This window comes from Haliotis rufescens, unplaced genomic scaffold, assembly GCF_023055435.1.
Source record: "Haliotis rufescens isolate VD_foot unplaced genomic scaffold, xgHalRufe1.0.p SCAF_11, whole genome shotgun sequence".
NCBI classification, from domain to species: Eukaryota; Metazoa; Mollusca; class Gastropoda; order Lepetellida; family Haliotidae; genus Haliotis; species Haliotis rufescens.
Genome location: NW_025963791.1, coordinates 29,744,349 through 29,762,584, shown reverse-complemented (window position 1 = coordinate 29,762,584; position 18,236 = coordinate 29,744,349). Strand labels below are relative to the sequence as shown.

The 18,236-nt window shown below is 40.8% G+C and overlaps 1 protein-coding gene across 1 annotated transcript; it reads right to left on the bottom strand.

The window, feature by feature from the left end:
* Nucleotides 1-455: 455 nt before the first annotated feature.
* LOC125377999 (interferon-induced GTP-binding protein Mx-like) lies at nucleotides 456-16,305 on the bottom strand. The gene is given in 14 exon segments (XM_048392515.1): nucleotides 456-1,171; nucleotides 2,436-2,503; nucleotides 2,782-2,868; nucleotides 5,527-5,644; nucleotides 6,370-6,614; nucleotides 7,258-7,408; nucleotides 8,252-8,374; nucleotides 9,703-9,778; nucleotides 10,745-10,943; nucleotides 11,082-11,220; nucleotides 11,689-11,843; nucleotides 12,425-12,577; nucleotides 13,121-13,339; nucleotides 16,098-16,305. Coding segments are annotated over 14 exon segments (2,019 nt in total). The 5' UTR covers nucleotides 16,162-16,305; the 3' UTR covers nucleotides 456-949.
* Between the last annotated feature and the right edge of the window lie 1,931 nt (nucleotides 16,306-18,236).

The following is an 18,236-nucleotide window of genomic DNA, read 5'->3' as shown; positions in this document are numbered from 1 at the left end:
CGCGTCACTGAACATGTATTACTACTTTGGATAAGGCAGGGTTGGTTGATTTGTTTTTTAACGCCGCGCTCAGCAATATTACAGCTATATGACGGCGGTCTGTAAATAATCGAGTCTGGACCAGGACAATCCAGTGATTGATATCATGAGCATCGATCCACGCAATTGGGATCGATGACATGCATTAACCAAGTCAGCAAGCCTGACCACCCGATCCCGTTAGTCGCCTTTTACGACAAGCATAGTCACATTTTACGGCAAGCATGGGTTGCTGAAGACCTATTCCACCCCGGAATCTTCAGGGGTCGGATAAGGCAGGGAAATGATTTGCGAGTATTGTCACGTTTGAGTGACTATCAGGCTCAGCGATAATAAACGAAACCTTAGACTGAATGTTTTCATATCATTCCTGATTTGTAAAAAACCATAAACCAAGTAATAAAAGCTAAAACGCATTTAGAAAATGAACAGTTATAATAACACGTAATACGGAATGATACATTCGTCCATTCCAAAACCAAAATGGCTTCGTTTCCTGCCATGGAGAAACTTTTTATCCGTATAAATAAAAGAGTCCATTGTACGATTCCCAATACATCATTAACATATGTCAATGCATTAAAGAAATAACAGATGGGTTGTCAGGACAACGATGATTGGTGACAGAAGCAAGCAGAGACACAGCGGGTCCCAAAAGCACCAAAAGGTTGAAACGATGCCACAGTCGAGTTATCGTGCATGGATGGACGTTAACACACCTGGCGATGATCACTTGAGTTGCCCCTTCTTGCAGCATACCGATCGCTTGATTCCTGCTGGCTTGGGACGATTCCCAATACATCATTAACATATGTCAATGCATTAAAGAAATTACAGATGGGTTGTCAGGACAACGATGATCGGTGACAGAAGCAAGCAGAGACAGAGCATGGATTGACATTAATGAAAATTAGATTTTGTCAAGTTCTTCCTCCGCCAGCTGGAGTCTCTCGTGACGAGACTTGCATTCCCTCCGCTTATAGGCCATGTCTACATCTTCCTCGATGTGGTCCATGGTCTTTTCATCAGAAGCAATGTCCATCAGCTGGGTTCGCATATCCTCCACCTGTTCCTTGAACACGTGCAGCTGGATGATCATGGGGATGACGTCACAGAGACGCTGTGCAGCAATCTGCAACAAATGTACACGAGGATTGGTACACAGAGAGCAGAAGTTCTCTCTCCTTGACCACGCAAAAGAATTACATGAAAAGATTCCACTTTCACTGAAGAAACACGAATACACTCGTTTCACTTATTCATTCTAGAATGCAATGCATATACTCCCGGCAAACCACAAAACTAGCACAGGGTACATTTTAGACGTTCCGATTTGGTTGCATCTTCAGGTACGGGGTTCTCACTATATCGGTGTTATCTTTTAATGAAAAGGCTTGGATGAAGCTGGTGTCAAAACATGGGCAGGGGACGTTAGATACTAGCATTTAATCTTCAGCGTCGGTGTTGGTGATGTATGGCAATCCCAGAACATTGGCGATTTCAATCTCTTCTTGGTAGTATTCAAGAATCGTTTACGTGAGCGTAACATCTAGATTCTTACTAATAAAATGAATTCAGCTACCAGGTGACGGAATTATGTACAATGTTAAATACTGGGTATTACGTAATGAATATACGAGAAAGAGACGACAGAGTCAGGTTTTTATGTTTATTGAGATTAAACGAGTTGCCTATTCAGACAACTGTGGGGCGAGCGAGGGTGTTGATGAATCTCAGTGTGTTTGTAAAGATTGTAATCTTAATGAAGTGAAAATGTCATACATTTTTCGTTTGTCTGCCCTATCGATACAACAATAAGAAACAGGTATATACCAGTTTACTGCTATGACAATCCAACATTCTACTCCTACAAGAAACTAGTAGGCAACAATTCCTGTCATATTCTTATGTATTAAGCAAAATATGTCGACGAATGTTTGACTATACCAGCGGTAGAAATTTGCACTAGTCCTATAATTCTTGCCAAACTGCCCAATAGTTAAGGTATCCTAAGGACTACCAGAAATCTGCCATTTTTAAGGGTTTTGCTATATGTTATCATTATAAGGACCTCTCAGAAATATGTAACTGTTTATGTATGAAATAAGTTCTAAGCCTCAAATATTTTGTTGATGTCAGATTGGTATATCGACAAAAGCTTGAGTCAATCGATAAAATTCTTCGCAAAAATAAGCTGTTGTTTGGAAAATGAGGAAAAACTTGAACGTAATGTCGACCTTCAGTGTCGCATTATCATGTCTTATAATGTCTCCAGTGTTATATGGGGGCTGTATCGGGTTTGAAGTCTATGCATGACATATGTTGAGAAAAACAATTGCCGGGCGGGTCAAATTGAAAAGACACATTCATCATGGAGTAAGATATAGCGAATGTACCTGGTAATAGGATTTTAGACTCAGCAATGCCTTGCCGATACCGTTCACATCTTCATCCTTTACAGAGCCTGAAATGTAGAAACATTCTTATAAAAATGTTATAAAAATCATATTGTGTAACTATGTACTCGGTAGATGCATATTCATTATCAGAAGGAGTAGCTTCAGCGTGTATATTGTTTCTATATACACACTATTCGAGGAACTATGTTAATTTTGATAAAGTTATTAACAGCACTACATATAGTGACTAGGTTCAAATCGCAGGAGTCAAGCAGATATTACATTCTGATGTATTAAATGAGAAGTCCTTTTCGTGATCGTGACGCTATCAATACGCCAGTACCTATCTGAACGTTAAATTTTGACGCTGCCTTATGTTTCCTCTCTGCTTCCTCCTCCTCTTCTTCCCTTCGTTTCTCCTCTTCTTTTCCTAGAACCGACAATAAACATTCGCAAAAGGACTACATTACATGTTCACTACTGAGAAATAAACAGATTTTGATGGTTACCATGGTAACAGAGCCAACAAATTTAGAATTAACAAGAAACAGCGTTATCACCATCGCCCGCCATGGGGAACATTAGAATTTTGTTTGTTCATAAAGTAGTGAATATAAACTATAAAGAAAGAGTCCTATAAAGCCTTAAGAACGGATAGTCACAAGGGTCGCTGGAGTGTCATCAGAAAAAAATATTAAATGTGCAATATTTATACACACAAAAGGACCCTTCTCTGGAAAAAAATTATGGCACTAATTCTCGTATTCAGTCTTAATAAGTATCAATTAGATAAGCTAATCTCAGTAGTTTCTTTGAAAATGTATCCCTATCGTAGACACTATACTCTTTCTAACATGGATCAAGGGCAGTAACTGTGTATACTCCAACTCTAAAAACGTTCAAGCTCCTCACATCGTCATCCCGTTCGCGGAGCTCGCTTACACTATCGCTCCACCAGACAAAGCTCCCCACTGTGATAGGTGGCTACAACCATGCTTGGAGTTGAACTCGCAGCCGACTGCCCGTGACACCGAATACTCTTACCCCAGCTAAATTATTTTCATTGTTTGTCAGTTTGAATTTGTATTTCATTTCAACTATCATGTAATTGTATACATACAATTTTCGAAATCAGTCTTGACAAGTATCTCTTATATAAGCATGCAAATTTTCATTCATGTAATTTTAGTAGAAAACCTGTCACCATTTCACGCATTATGGCCCAAGTTGAAATGCACGGCGCAAGGGTCATAACTCATTTAAGACCACTAAAACAGTGTGGCAAATTTCATTTCTATAACTTTAAATTGTTATTGAGAAAATGTGTCTCCTTTGAGAAGCGGGCGGATTGACGATCTCCGATGCTAGTTTCATTGTTGACTTTGTTCATTTGCTTGATTGATTATTCTTAAGCGAACTTCTGCGCAGCCAAATATATTAATGCATTTAGACAACGCTTATTAAGTGATTACTGACACAGTCCTTTTAGAAAGTGAATATCTCCAAAGCGTATTTTGGTATCAAATAGATCAATACTTGTCGGTGAAAGTATATATGATGTATGTCCAGTCATGCGAACACTTTTCTAACATTGGAAATCAAGTGAGGTGAAATTGGGTTTAACGTCGCGTCCAAGATTATTGCACTTATATAGCGACATGCATGCACGTGTGTGTGTGTGTGTGTGTGTGTGTGTGTGTGTGTGGCTGCTTGTACTAGTGCGGACTGATGCCGAATAGTGCTAGCCCACTGAGATACCATGCCGAAGTTTCAGATGAATATCCCCACTCCGACACATTATACTGACTCCGACCCGACAAGTCATGTTTTAGCCATTAATGCCCATCGCCAGACAGGTACCATAATTTAACGTCTTTTGGTATGACGCGGCAGGGGATCGAATCCCTGACCTTCCGCTCTCCGGGCGGACGCTCTACCTCTAGGCCACGGAGGCGGTCGAAAATCAAGTGTGTTTTATCTGAAAATTGTAAAGTTGCATAACGACCCAGGAAAAACTCGAAGAGCACATATTCATAGAATACATGATTGAAGACGCATCTTGGAAGAAGCATAACCAGTTGCAAGTCAAGTGAATTCAGAAAACTTTTCGGAGACCAGTCAATGGATTTGGTTGGTTGGTTTGTTGTTTGACGCCGCACTCAGCAATATTCCAGCTATATGACGGCGGTCTGTAAATAATCGAGTCTGGACCAGAAAATCCAGTGATTAATATCATGAGCATCGATACACGCAATTGGGATCGATGACATGCATCAACCAAGTCAGCGAGCCTGACCACCCGATCCCGTTAGTCGCCTTTTACGACAAGCAAAGTCACCTTTTACGGTAAGCATGGGTTGCTGAAGACCTATTCTACCCTGGATTCTTCACGGGTCCCAGTCAATTGAATGATGTCAGTATACTTGTATTGTAACACCTACACTTCTTGGTGTTTGTTTTTCTCTCGAAAAATGTTTCGTTAGAAACTGTAAATGTCTCATTTATCTCGCCAATCGAGACTGTTCGTTTCGGAAAGCACCATTTTTATTACTTGACCAGCTTGTATTCATTCCCATCAAACAGGAGTCTCGTCGGTTTCAAGGGTAATTTGTTAAAGTTGATTTTGTATACAATCATATCCGAATGTATGATAAAGAACTTTCGTGACGCTCAATACGTTTGTTTATAATTTTTGAGAATTTGCAAATTCAGAACTACTTTTTAAGCCGCAACCACAAGGGGTGGTGAAACGGCCTTCGTGTCAGGTAGGCAGAATTTACGTTTAAAGATTTACATTTGGAATATAGAAAACTACACAAAAAGTATATATAAATTGGATATTCCATGTGTCTCGTGAAATGACATGTTTCTCTCATCTCGTGACTCGACACGTGATATATCTTCTATATATTCATAACTCTATTTGCTGTACGAGCCAGTTTGTAGATATGTCAAAATATGTCGGTCGTATAGTAGTCGAGTAAATAGTCGAGTCGGCACTAACAAGCCAAGTAAATTTAGAAATATTCTTATAGATACCGAGAGACCAGTCAATGGGATGATAACTGTATTCACTGACTCCACTTACGTAACTCGCCGCCATACGTTTGATCCTGGGAGTACACGAGATTCTCCATCTTGAAATACCTCTGTATTTCCTCTTTGCAGTCATTTTGAGTCGCTTTCCTTGTCTTCATGATAATTTCCTGATGATGTAGAAAACAGAAATATTCCAAGAATTACAATAATACATACATTGCACATGTAAGATGTCTACTGATGTCTATCTGATATTATAGCTAAAATGGACAGAATTATCATCGCCCGCACGTTATCAGAAATGGGCGGGCCACTGTAACCTGATAATGCCCTCCTTCATCGGGCAGTTAATGGAAGACCTCGGGCTTCTGCAAATTATAATGCCCTGAAAAATAGCATTACCCTTATATTATTACCTACGAGGGCAAACATATAGGGGTTCATAAAAATCATATGTGCCCTGGGGTCATATCAGTGTATACAACAATGTATTGTTTCTAAACATGCAATCTCGAAAACTTTAACATGGGGGTATTCCGGGTTTAACGACTGAAACCTTACAATCTAGACCATCTATTAGCCATTCCAAATGGGTTTTTTGTTCAGGTTTCAAATTTGAAATCTAGAATTTTTCAAAATATGTTTCGAAGCGTAGTCGCCAATTTGAAATTTGTGCCGTAAAGCACGAGAAAGCTGCCTTCTGATTGGTCATTCCATTGGTCGGTCAAAGTTCGCGCAAGGTCGGTCTGACGTGAACCGCAATGGGATGTCCTCAGATCTTTGTTTAGCGGTAGCGAGAACTAAGATGGGATTTTAATAAGATTGCCTTAGCTCATTACTGTGTGAAAGAATACGATTAACTAAAGAGAAGGAATTAAAATGTGTTAAAGACCTTTGCTCTGTCTGCAAAATCAGGGAATTTCTCGAAACACTTTTCTGCTAGAATCTTTAGAATTTCTATCGTCTTGCTATGTACTTCGTCGAAGCAGCGAAGCGCAGGTCTTTCCAATTTCAAGACGTATTCCCGAGCATAACTTTCAACCAGTTCAAATTTGCCAAGAAAATTACAGAACTCTCGACCTCGGGACGCTTCCATTCTCTGTTGTAGTTCGGTCTTCAGTGTCCGATCCTTTGTGTCTAGCAGGAGAAAATACGTACATGTATGTGTCAGTCAATGTATTGTGAACAGAAGCACCTGAGGTCAGTTTAAAAGTCCCTAACAAACAATTCAGTATGTTAATCCTAATTCAAACAAAGAAGCCACGGTTCAGTTCAGCTATTGCCACTCGATGAACTGTTATTATGGTTGATAACGAAAGACTACGATAAATGATTCCCTCTATTCTTTACGTGCTTTCCTTTCATTCCAATAACGTGAATTAGTAATATTATAATTAGTGAATTGTGAAATATTTCTAAAATTAAATTTTACAAACGAATAGCAAAAGCATTGGAACAATTCCTGAATCGATCCTATGCAAGTGACCGCCGCCGTGGTCCAGTGGTAGAGCATCCGCCCGGAGAGCAGAAGGTCAAAAGGCATCGGTTTAGATCATGTGTAGGCAACGTTCATGAAGAAATATTGAACTGTTTATGAGTTATTGATTATTGTCGGGATTGATATTTCTTATATTTTACTTCCCCTCGTTCAGTTTCAATTGTTTACCATGGTCTCTGTGCTAAAATGCAATGTGTAAATCAGTCTTGTGTAATATAGCACAAAGTCGCGCAAATGTAAATGCCTATAAAATATTCTCAAGTAGTTATGCAATCTACATGCCTGGTTGCTCTTGAGCAGCGGTTTTATGCAACTCTGCGAAAGACCCGCGAGCAACACTGAATAAGGTGTTAATCTGTGGCGGAAACTTGGGGTCATCGCAACGTTTTCCATTCGTCAACGTGGTGGCAAAGTCGATAAACTCGGTGACCATCTGTGACAACATAACACCTCATAAAATATTGCTTCCATGAAATTACTTTGGTGTTTCCTCTAAATAAGTTTATAGATTTGGGACCATGTGAAACTTATAAGAATATGAATACATGTATACACTGAAACGGCTTGTAAACGGAAACAATTTCGACAACACCCGTTCAAAGTTCATAAATGGCATACAATTGTTATTTTGTTATTGCATCGTCATCATGGATTGATTGTTATTGGTTTATACTATCTTACATGTTTTATCTGTTGAGTCATTTTAGTCAATGTTTAGTGGAACTAATTTTATATATTGGGATAACACTTTCTTAGTAAAGTACATATTTACGTACTTGTTTGGGTTGAGTCCCATCCGTGATTCGAACCCTCACTGCCACCAATATGTAACATTAGTTACATTTGACCACTTTCTAAATGGCACCGTGTGTTCATAGCTTTCAGCCACGGGAGTCCTGCCAATTTACACTTGTCAGAGGGGTACACAAAGTACGTGATCTTGACAACCAGTTGTCGGACTTTCATTATTGTGGAAGCCTCTGTGGCTGGGTGGGTTAGAGCGCTGACTTTGTGTGCTGGCGATTAATTGCCTCACTCTGGCAGTATTGGGTCGAATCCTGAATTGGATTCAACCCAATAAAGTACGAGAATGTGAGCTTTACTAAGAAAGTGTTCGTGTGTTCAATGTATATTTAATTCCTAAGAAATTACATTGGCGTAGCCTCTCTACTAACTGACTTCGATTACCCACATGGGGATGAAGCCTTTATTACATTATATGCCCGTGAAATAAATATTTCTAAAAGGGTTATTTAAACCCAACTCAGTCACTTACCCGGAGAGCCATCTGCCGCTTCTCTGAGGCTGTCGCTGGCGGATCCTCGCCAAGTTCATGTAAGTCACGCTCCGTCTCAAGAAGTTTGTTGCGCACATCCTCCTTCAGGCCCGGTAACCGTTTCTGCAACATTGTTCATGATGAGCAGTGTCAAATAGAATCCCTGTTTGTAAGTAAACACAGTATCAACCCCTTCCCTGCCATTTCACCAAGACCACAGAAACCATTACATGTACTTCCGTTTGGGAAAACATTGGTCTTCTAAAATAGACGCTCATATCAGATCTAAAAGGACACGTCTCCAGCTAACCTACTTCATACATTTCTAGTTTCAAGTTTCAAACTACAGTAAACTACGGTTATAACGAACACGCTTATAACGAACTTACGGATATAACGAACTTACGTTTTGATCCCGACTATTTGCTGTAGTTATGCTGTATATATGCTTATAAAGAACTACGGTTATAACGAACTAAAATTAGTCCCTTTGAGTTCGTTATAACCGTACTTTACTGTAGTTTCAAACAGAAATCCCCATGCGTCTAGCTACCTTGATAAGAGAGTACTGTCACTTACGTTTAACCATATCGTTCCGTTTCAAAAAAAAAGTTCAGTACTTCGAAACTTGGCTCAAACTGCCTGAATGAGAGAATAATACGCACTTCCAGTTAATGCAAGCATTTCCGGTTTGAGGAAACACAATGCTGTACAACTTGAAAGGAATGCCTCTAGCTGCCTTGATAATAGTTTTGTGCATTTTTATCACAGAATTTCATGACATTCTTCGCAGTTTGGCAATGCACTTATAATTTTATAGTTGTAAACATTGGTGCTAGCTCTCATTAACATGTCATACACCAGGTATTTGTTTCAGTACCTAAATAGTCAGAACTACTTCGAGAATGAAGGTCACTTGAAACTTCAACTTGAATGTCCTACTCTAGGAATAATATGTACAAAGTTGCTCTTGTTGAGTTATCGGACATAGAATATTTCTTTCAACATATTTATTTGAAGGTTAATTTGGCCTTCAATATTTGTCACATGTTGTAGAGTTACCAAGAGTTATTGTTTGTGTGTTGTTTAACGCCGCACTCAGCAATATTCCAGCTATATGACGGCGGTCTGTAAATAAACGGGTCTGGACCAGACAATCCAGTGATTGACATCATGCTTATTGATCTACGCAATTCGGGTACGAAGACATGCATCAACCAAGTCGGCGAGTTTGACCACCCGATCCCGTTAGTCTACCAACTTGAAGCATGCCAATAGCCTGAAGAGACCGACTATTTGATATTCTGGGGCGGGGGAAGACCTGGGAGGGGGTGGGGGGGGTGGAAGGGAGGCGGGTTGGTCTAACAGGGCGAAAATCGAAAGGCAAATGCTGTGTAAGTGCGTAAAATATATTCCAGACAAAGCTAGAGTAACTATTTTGGTATACAAACCTTGATGTGTATCTTCAGCTCACGTGATAGTCTACCTGATAAGTTGGGGATTCCTCACTGAGATGGTCGCAAGGAGCTGGAACATAGTAAACATACATGTAACTCATAAAATAACATGACTGTTTAAATAGGTATAATTTTACCCTGGCTTATTTTTATATGGCACTTTTCATATTTATTCCCATCTTGAAAGTAAACGGCAGTCGATGGTTGAACGCAATCACACCCAGTGTGATATAGATAATAACATACTGGTCTTTACTGTAAATAATGATAATGATGGTCGCAAGGAGCTGGAACATAGGAATTTCTGTTGCTGTTTAACGCCGCACTCAGCAATAGTCCAGCTATATGATGGCGGTCTGTAAATAATCAAGTCTGGACCAGACAACCCAGTGATTGATATCATGAGCATCGATCCACGCAATGACATGCATCAACCAAGTCAGCAGGCCTGACCACCCGATACCGTTAGGCACCTCTTACGACAAGCATACACTGTAGTCGCCTTTTATGGCAAGCATGGGTTGCTGAAGACCTATTCTAACCCGGATAATTAACATACATGTAACAATCTCTCATTAAATTAGATGCATGTTTAAATAGGTATAATAATTCCCGAACTAAACTCTATATGTCATCTTTCATATTTATCCCCATTTTGCAAGTTGGTTGGTTGTTGGTTTGTTGTTTAACGCCGCACTCCAGCAATATTCCAGCTATATGACGGCGGTCCGTAAATAATCAATTCTGGACAAGACAATCCAGTGATTAATATCATGAATAGACCAGTCCAGTCCCGACCGATAAGCCCCGCACACAACTGCCGTCCTCGTTTTATGCGTTAGGGAGGACAACCACTGGCTATTCCCTATGTCGTCACAGCCGGCAAAAGTTGAATGCGCGGGCGATGTCAATAGTTGAGCGTAATCACACCCAGTCTGATACAGATATACAGGTCTGACGCCTTACCTGCAGATAATGATGGTTTCATAGATGTATGTACAATGTTGCATGCCTTTCAGTGCGGTGATAACACTACCTAAAATGTCTGTGACTTTTGAAGAATTCTTCTTCTACTTCTAGCGCCTGTTTCAAGGATTGGCCGTCCGATATAGCCTCCTGGCCTCGACACTTGACAATGATGTAGCCCTTGGACAGTGTGAACTCCATGTTGTTGAGGATCCTCACCACGCCCGTCTCGGCTCCCTTGTCCAGCAAGTCCGGCTTTGTTAGAACTCCTGTGCAGATTCATTTTAATATTAAAATTCCATTGATAACATATCTACATGAAAGTATCAACACAAACTAAGATCAATATCATTTAAATACATTTTCTGATGGCCTTTTTAAACATTTAACGAAAGTGATCAACCTACCCAGAGTTCTGCCACCTTCGGCATCAAACTCCTTTGCCATTTTGAGTGCCTCACATGTGGCTATATCCACATTACACTGTAGAACAGCAAGGATGATAGTCTCCTGGCGTCTAATGTATCTACGGATCATATTTTTAATCTGAAAAAAAATGGTAACTGATTTAGAGAGAGTGAGTGAGAATGGTTTTACGCCGCTTTTTGGCAATATTCCAGTAATATAACGGCGTAACTGATTTTGAAATAATTAGATAATTTACAGACAGAATATAATATTCTAAAACTCTTTTATATTGTTGAAAGGATGTACATATCAGTTCAAAATAATCTTGGGTGTACAATGTATTGGACAACTTTTCTATGAAATTCACTATTCTGATCAGAGGTTTAGAATAACAAAAATATCCTTTGAATGAAAAATTTGATATGGCGTCCGCATAACCAGAGTGCGCATGCCTGGTTGCACAAATCGATCTTTCACTGTCTTTAAAAAATATTTTCTCAATTTTATTGTCCAGCAAATGGTTATATTGTACTTTTCCTGACCGAATGACATGTTTTAAAAATTGGTATAACAGTGTTACTGTATTACTGTGACGTCAGAGCTTACCCTCGCTTCAATATCCAACGGCTGACCCTCGACGGCGTTCCGTGCAATACCTGGCAGGTCTATGACGGTAAGGTCAGGGACATCTGATGACGTCACTTCCAGAGTAATGAGTTCATCACTGATGCCCTTCGCACTATCTGTCATTTCCTTCTGAGCTGTATGGAACATAGCAATAGCACGTGCCAAGACAGCAGTCTAAACTCCAAGTAAAGTCCTATTTAAACAGAACTCAGACCTTGCAGAACTTAAATCTTTCAGTTGGTAGGTCGACCCGTGAAGATCCGGGTTCGAATAGGTCTTCAGCAACCCATGCTTCCCGTTAAAGGCGACTTTGCTTGTCGTCAGAGGCGACTAACGGGATTAGGTGGTCAGGCTTGCTGACCTGGTTGATGCATGTCGCTTGCCGTTAAAGGCGACTTTGCTTGTCGTCAGAGGCGACTAACGGGATTAGGTGGTCAGGCTTGCTGACTTGGTTGATGCATGTCATTGTATCCCAATTGCGTAGATCGATGTTCATGATGTCAATCACTGGATTGTCTGCTCCAGGCTCGATGATTTACAGACCGCCGTCATATAGCTGGAATACTGCTGAGTGCGGTGTGAAAAACAAACAAACAAACAAACAGTTGGTAGGTCAGAAGTATATTGATTTGGTTCTAAGTGAAAATGAATAGATTCATTCTTAGTTCATGTTATAACGAACATTTGAAAATCAATATATTTAATTGTTTCAAACCTTTCCGCACGAGCTCTCCGACGCTCTCTCTGTTCAGAATGATTTCCTCATGGGTCATGTCATACATGTCCTTGTACATTATCTTTCCCGCCCACATGTCCTCATCTTCTGAATGCTTCATCCGCATCTCCAACGGGCACCTTGTTACTATGCCTATATAAAACGAGTCACTTCGAATTTTCAAATGTGTTTGAGAACATAACTAACTTGATCAATTTTTGTCAATGCAAAGTCGCGAAATCAGTCTTAGCGCTAAGATGATCTTAACTCCCATACTTTAACATAGGCTTACAATAGTTGTAGCGCTAAGGTCGCTTTGTGCAAGTGGGCCCAGGCTAATTTGCAAATATCATATGATTTGTGACGTTCATAATATTGCAAAATTGATTGCAAGTTATATCTGCTGTTGGCTAGACTCGGGCATGGTACAGGGACCTTTGACCTTTTCAAAAACGCTCAAGCTTAGTATCGACGACATCTGACTTGAATTAAAATATGCCATACACCCGGAAGATGGCTTTGGACTTTCAGCAGACTTACCACAAATATGTCTAGTCTCTACGTATTTGCCCAAGCTGTCAACATGTTGATCCAGACTCAGTTGATATACATGTGTATGTACCTGCATTACACCCATTTACCGTTCGATGTAATTGTGTTGTTTTGTATAACACCAGCCTCTGAAACACAACTTACCCGTTCCTCTTGGCAGTTGAACGCCAGAGATTGCTTCAAGAACAGAGCTCTTGCCGGCACTCTGGTCCCCGATGACGGCGACGGAAGGGAGGTTGATGTCACTGTCCAGACCATACCCTCGGAGTCTGTCCACCAGGTCTATCAGAGGGCGCACCTCAGCGTCGAAGGACGAGGCTAAGGCTTTAGTTTTCTCTTCTGGCGACACTATAGTCATTGTCTCTGTGGACAGGTTGACAATTTATCAGTGAGTGATTGGGGTTAACGCAACTTTGAACAGTATTTCATCTATATCATGTCGGAGCGAGTAAAGGCAGATGTCCATATTAGATATTTTCCATTTTAGTTTCCCATGCCTGTAGCTACATCAATAACATAAATATAAGCATTTCCGGTCTAATGATATTACTGGATTTTCGTAAAAAAATGAGTGAGTTTGGTTTAACACCGCTTTTAACAGTGTTCCAGTTATATCGCGGCGTGTCAGCTTAATGTGGTAGAAATAATGTGGTAAACGTCCGAGACCTGCATCACTTCGGTGAAACCCACGGGTACGGTGCTGACAAACATAGAAACATAATCGGGGCGAACTGGGATTCAAACCCACAATCATAGGTTTCTGGCGTGCCCAAGGGACGAAACTCTGCACAGCGAATTGCTGCGCCTAAGACGACTGGGCCACCAATGCCCCCCTGTCGTTATAGACGACTATGCTTGTCGTAAGAGGCGACTAACGGGATCGGGCGGTCAGGTTCGCTAACTTGGTTGATGCATGTCATCGTATCCCAAATGTTCGATGCTCATGATGTCAATCACAGGATTGTCTGGTGCAGATTCTATTATTTTCAGACCGCCGTCATACAGCTGGAATATAGCTAAGAGAATGACATCGACTCAAATATACTTGGAAGTCGTCTCAATGGTTCATTGAGTGGATGAACAACTGACAACGTGCAAAAACTATTTAAAAAACGTTTTTGCCATATTGATCCACAACCGCTTGTCAAATAACTTTCAAACTTGACATGTTTCTGCAGTATTACATGCTTCACTTTTATGTTTTTTCACTTTGGTCAGTGGTCACCCGATCATCCCAAGGCAAGAGAGTTAACTGACTTTTAAAGTCCAGTTTCCACCCTTGTCGAACTAGGCTGGAATTCCTGGGCTCGATCGTAGCACCACCAGTGGCTATTACGAGTTATGTCCTTTCTATGCCTCTCCTATTGACCAATCAGATTTAACCTCTCGTATCACTTGCATTTGCTCCCTACAAAACGAAGTGCATCAAATCTCGTGAGCACCTTGATTAAAAACATGAAAAGATTTAGAAAATATCTGTTGACAACGAGTTAGCGGTGCACCTGCTTTGCAAATCCTGCAGTCGACCGAAATCTGCATGACATTTTACGAACCGGATTTTGATTTCGGTGCGCGATTTTGATTGGACTATGCATATAGACTCGTTAGTCCAGCCAAAATGTAACTCCATAATACCAGCCTAGTTCGGCAAGGGTGGAAACTGGACTTTTAATAGTCAGTTAACTCACTTGCCTCGGGAAGATGTGGTCACCCCGGGTGCATATCATTTGACTTTGTTTGAGCTACATGTCTTCAAAACCCTACTCCTCTGAATGTACCCCTTAAAATGCTTCTAAACATTCTCAGAAGTATTTCATTATTGTTTGTTTGTTGTCCGGATTTTATTGTGCTAGACCACTGAGATACCATGCCGCAGTCTAACACGGATTCCCCGTTTAAATACAGTATACTCAGCCGACGGGTCTTTGTTTTATACCCTTAATGCCAAGCGCCAGGCAGGGTAACAACAAGTACCATATTTTAACGTTATTTTGTATGACGCGGCCGGGGATCGAACCACCTACCTCCCGCATTCCCGGCTCTCGGATAGACCACTGTTCAGCAGGATATCGGAAACATCATGCATGTCGAAACAGACAACAAAAGATGAAACTGAATGAAAACTCAAACTGTTTATCAAGCTGACTGTAAGTTTGTTTGTTTGTTTGTTGTTTCACACCACACTCAGCAATATTCCAGCTTTATGACGGCGGTCTGTAAATAACCGAGCCTGGACCAGACGATCCAGCGATTGACACCATGAGCATCGATCCACGCCATTGGGATTCGGTGACATGCATCAACCAAGTCAGCGAACCTGACCACCCGATTACGTTAGTCGCCTGTTACAGCTGTTGCTGAAGAACCATTCGACCCGGATTTTCACGGGTAATCTCATTATTAAATACATCAAGACATAAAAGCCGTTTCCCAATATCTCCTTTGGCTGCGACCATATAACTTTATAGTTTCTGCATGATGTGTCATTTTGTTGCATTTTTTTTAAATTAAGCTTTTTTAAAGGTAAAACAAGCATGCAATGTGCATAAAAAGATATTGAAAGAAGCGTTAGTATAATATTCATTTATCAATGCAAGGGCCTTGTGCAATCGTACTGTTCTATTCATGTGGACGATTCCAGGAAATGAATTTACGTCATACGGCTTTTCACCATGATGACGACGTGTGGCTACATGTAGACCACCATGACATTAACAGACAAACTTGTTATACATTATAGAAAGCGTGGGCAGGGTCCAGCAACCACTGCAATTTGTCTTCACTGACAAAATATATGACTGCAAACTATGAATTAAGCAGACAGTTCATTGTTACAGCCTTGTTCCCTTGGTATGCTGCGCTGGCTACAGTGTAGCGCCAGCGCAACATACCCAGGAAACAAGGCTGTTCATTGTCACAGCGCCGCACGGTAAGAAAGGACACTCGAGTGGGAGTTGTTCAGGAACGAGCACACGTTAATAAAGTTAACCTGTGGCATAAAATATAAAATAAAGTGTAATGATATGATAAGTATGAATTTACAGGATCAAAAATACAAAAACACGCACAAAATCGTTTTGCCTTGATTTCAACCAAGTGCATCGATTCTACCTATCCTTACCTGTATTATCAGGCGAGGGTGTCGTCGGAATAGAATGGCGGTTCTTCTTCTTGTTTCCCCCCATCGTATCTGTCTGAGTTTCTTCGGGCTGCGTCCTCCTACGTCAAAACAGCACGATTTACGAAGCTTGCATCCGCTTTGAGCTTTGAGCGGGCTCTTATCAACCGCTGTTAAGTTCTAGACCTTGTTCGTTGCAAAACCTGTTACAGTTCTGGGAAAAAAAGCGTCCTAGTTTCTGTTTCTGTTTCTGTGAAAGGTACACGTATTCAGCAAGCCTGCCACCGTGCGTTGTCATTAAGCATTTTAATCTTTTTTAATATGATATCTTGTATTCCCCAATTCATTATTTTGTGTGAAAACGCCAATTTGACATTAAAAAATATCTGTCAAGGCTGACACATATTAAAAGATGCACTGAAAATGAAATGTTTAGCAGTTACAACATTTGATATTATAGGAACTGGTCATTTATTATACCTTCATGAGATGATGTACAGTAAACTACGGTTATAACGAACTCAAAGGGACTACTAATTTTAGTTTGTTAAAACATATATATAACTACAGCAAATAGTCGGGACTAAAACGTTAGTTCGTTATATCCGTTAGTTCGTTATAAGCGTGTTCGTTATAACCGTAGTTTACTGTACTTGTAAATAAATAGATATAACCGTCACCTGATCGCAAACACCACATACAACCCTTATGATTATCACGTTGCAATATATAGATGTTCGACATTTCTAAAAGGAAAAGTAGATCTTTCCCGGAATTACATATATAATCTATATATCTCTGTAACCAAGGTAGAAAGTAGGAGACATTATTCAAGGAAAGCAGATAAGGTACACGGGCCGAACAGCTTTGTGCACAGAATGCAGTCAATAGTATTCCACGGGTCTCAACTTGTCGCGCACTTTACAAAGGTATGATCCCGCTTGAGGCTCTACCGGGCTACAGGTTGGGATAACCTGCGAGACAGAGACGCTGGTTTGATAGCCTTACACAACTACTCCCAGTGTCCAAGCACAGAGGACGGATGATGAGGTGCATACGATATCTCTTACAACAAGCTCCATCGACTTTGCTAAGATGTATATTTCTTTGTTTGTTGTTTAAGGCCGCGCTCAGCAATATTCCAGCTGTATGACGACGGTCTGTAAATAATTGAGTTTGGACCCGACAAGCCAGTGATTGATATCATGAACATCGATTCACATACATGTAATTGCAATACGATGACAGGCATCAACCAAGTCAGCGTGTCTGACCCCACTTACGACACGCATAGTCGCCTTTAACTTCAACCATGGGTTGCTAAAGACCTACTCCAACCCCGATTACAACGCAGTAAACTTGGTGGAGTGAGTGAGTGAGTTGTGTTAAACGCCGTTTTTAACATTATTCCACTCATATCACGGCGTGTCAGCTTAATGTGGAAGGAAAGCCCCAAGTGATGCAGGTCTTAGACGTTTACCGCTTCGGTGAAACCCACGAGCACGGGTATGGTGCAGACAAACCTAGAAACATAATCGGGGCGAACCGGGATTCGAACCCACAATCATAGGTTTCAACTCTGCACAGCGAATCGCAATTAATCGAGTCTGGACCAGACAGCCCAGTGATTGATATCATGAGCAACAAACAACGCAGTTGGGATACGATGACCTGCATCAACCAAATCAGCGAGCTTGATCGCCCGATCCCGTTAGTCGTCTCTTACGACAAGTATAGTCGCCTCTTCACGGATCTTCACGGGTCCATTAACAGTGAATTAATTCCACGTTCATATTGTCCTATAACAGTTTACATTGTCTACGTTATGTGCGTCTAAGCCATAAACTGAATTGCGTCATGAACTTTCTTTCAATCGAAGTACAGCTAGTAATACGCCATGCCAAAATCGATGAGCTCGCTGTTCAAATTCCGCCCTTTACACATAATTACATTTGACATGGCAAGGTCGAAACCTTATAAACTATAACACGGGCTTCAATTCTATACACTTAAATCGATGTGACTGCTTAGCACAATAGAACATGTCTGTCCCTATCATTACCACATTAATGTATCTACTTAAGGAAAGGATATATACATGGTAAACGTCTGCAGTTGGGATGGCACGTGACAGCCACCTTT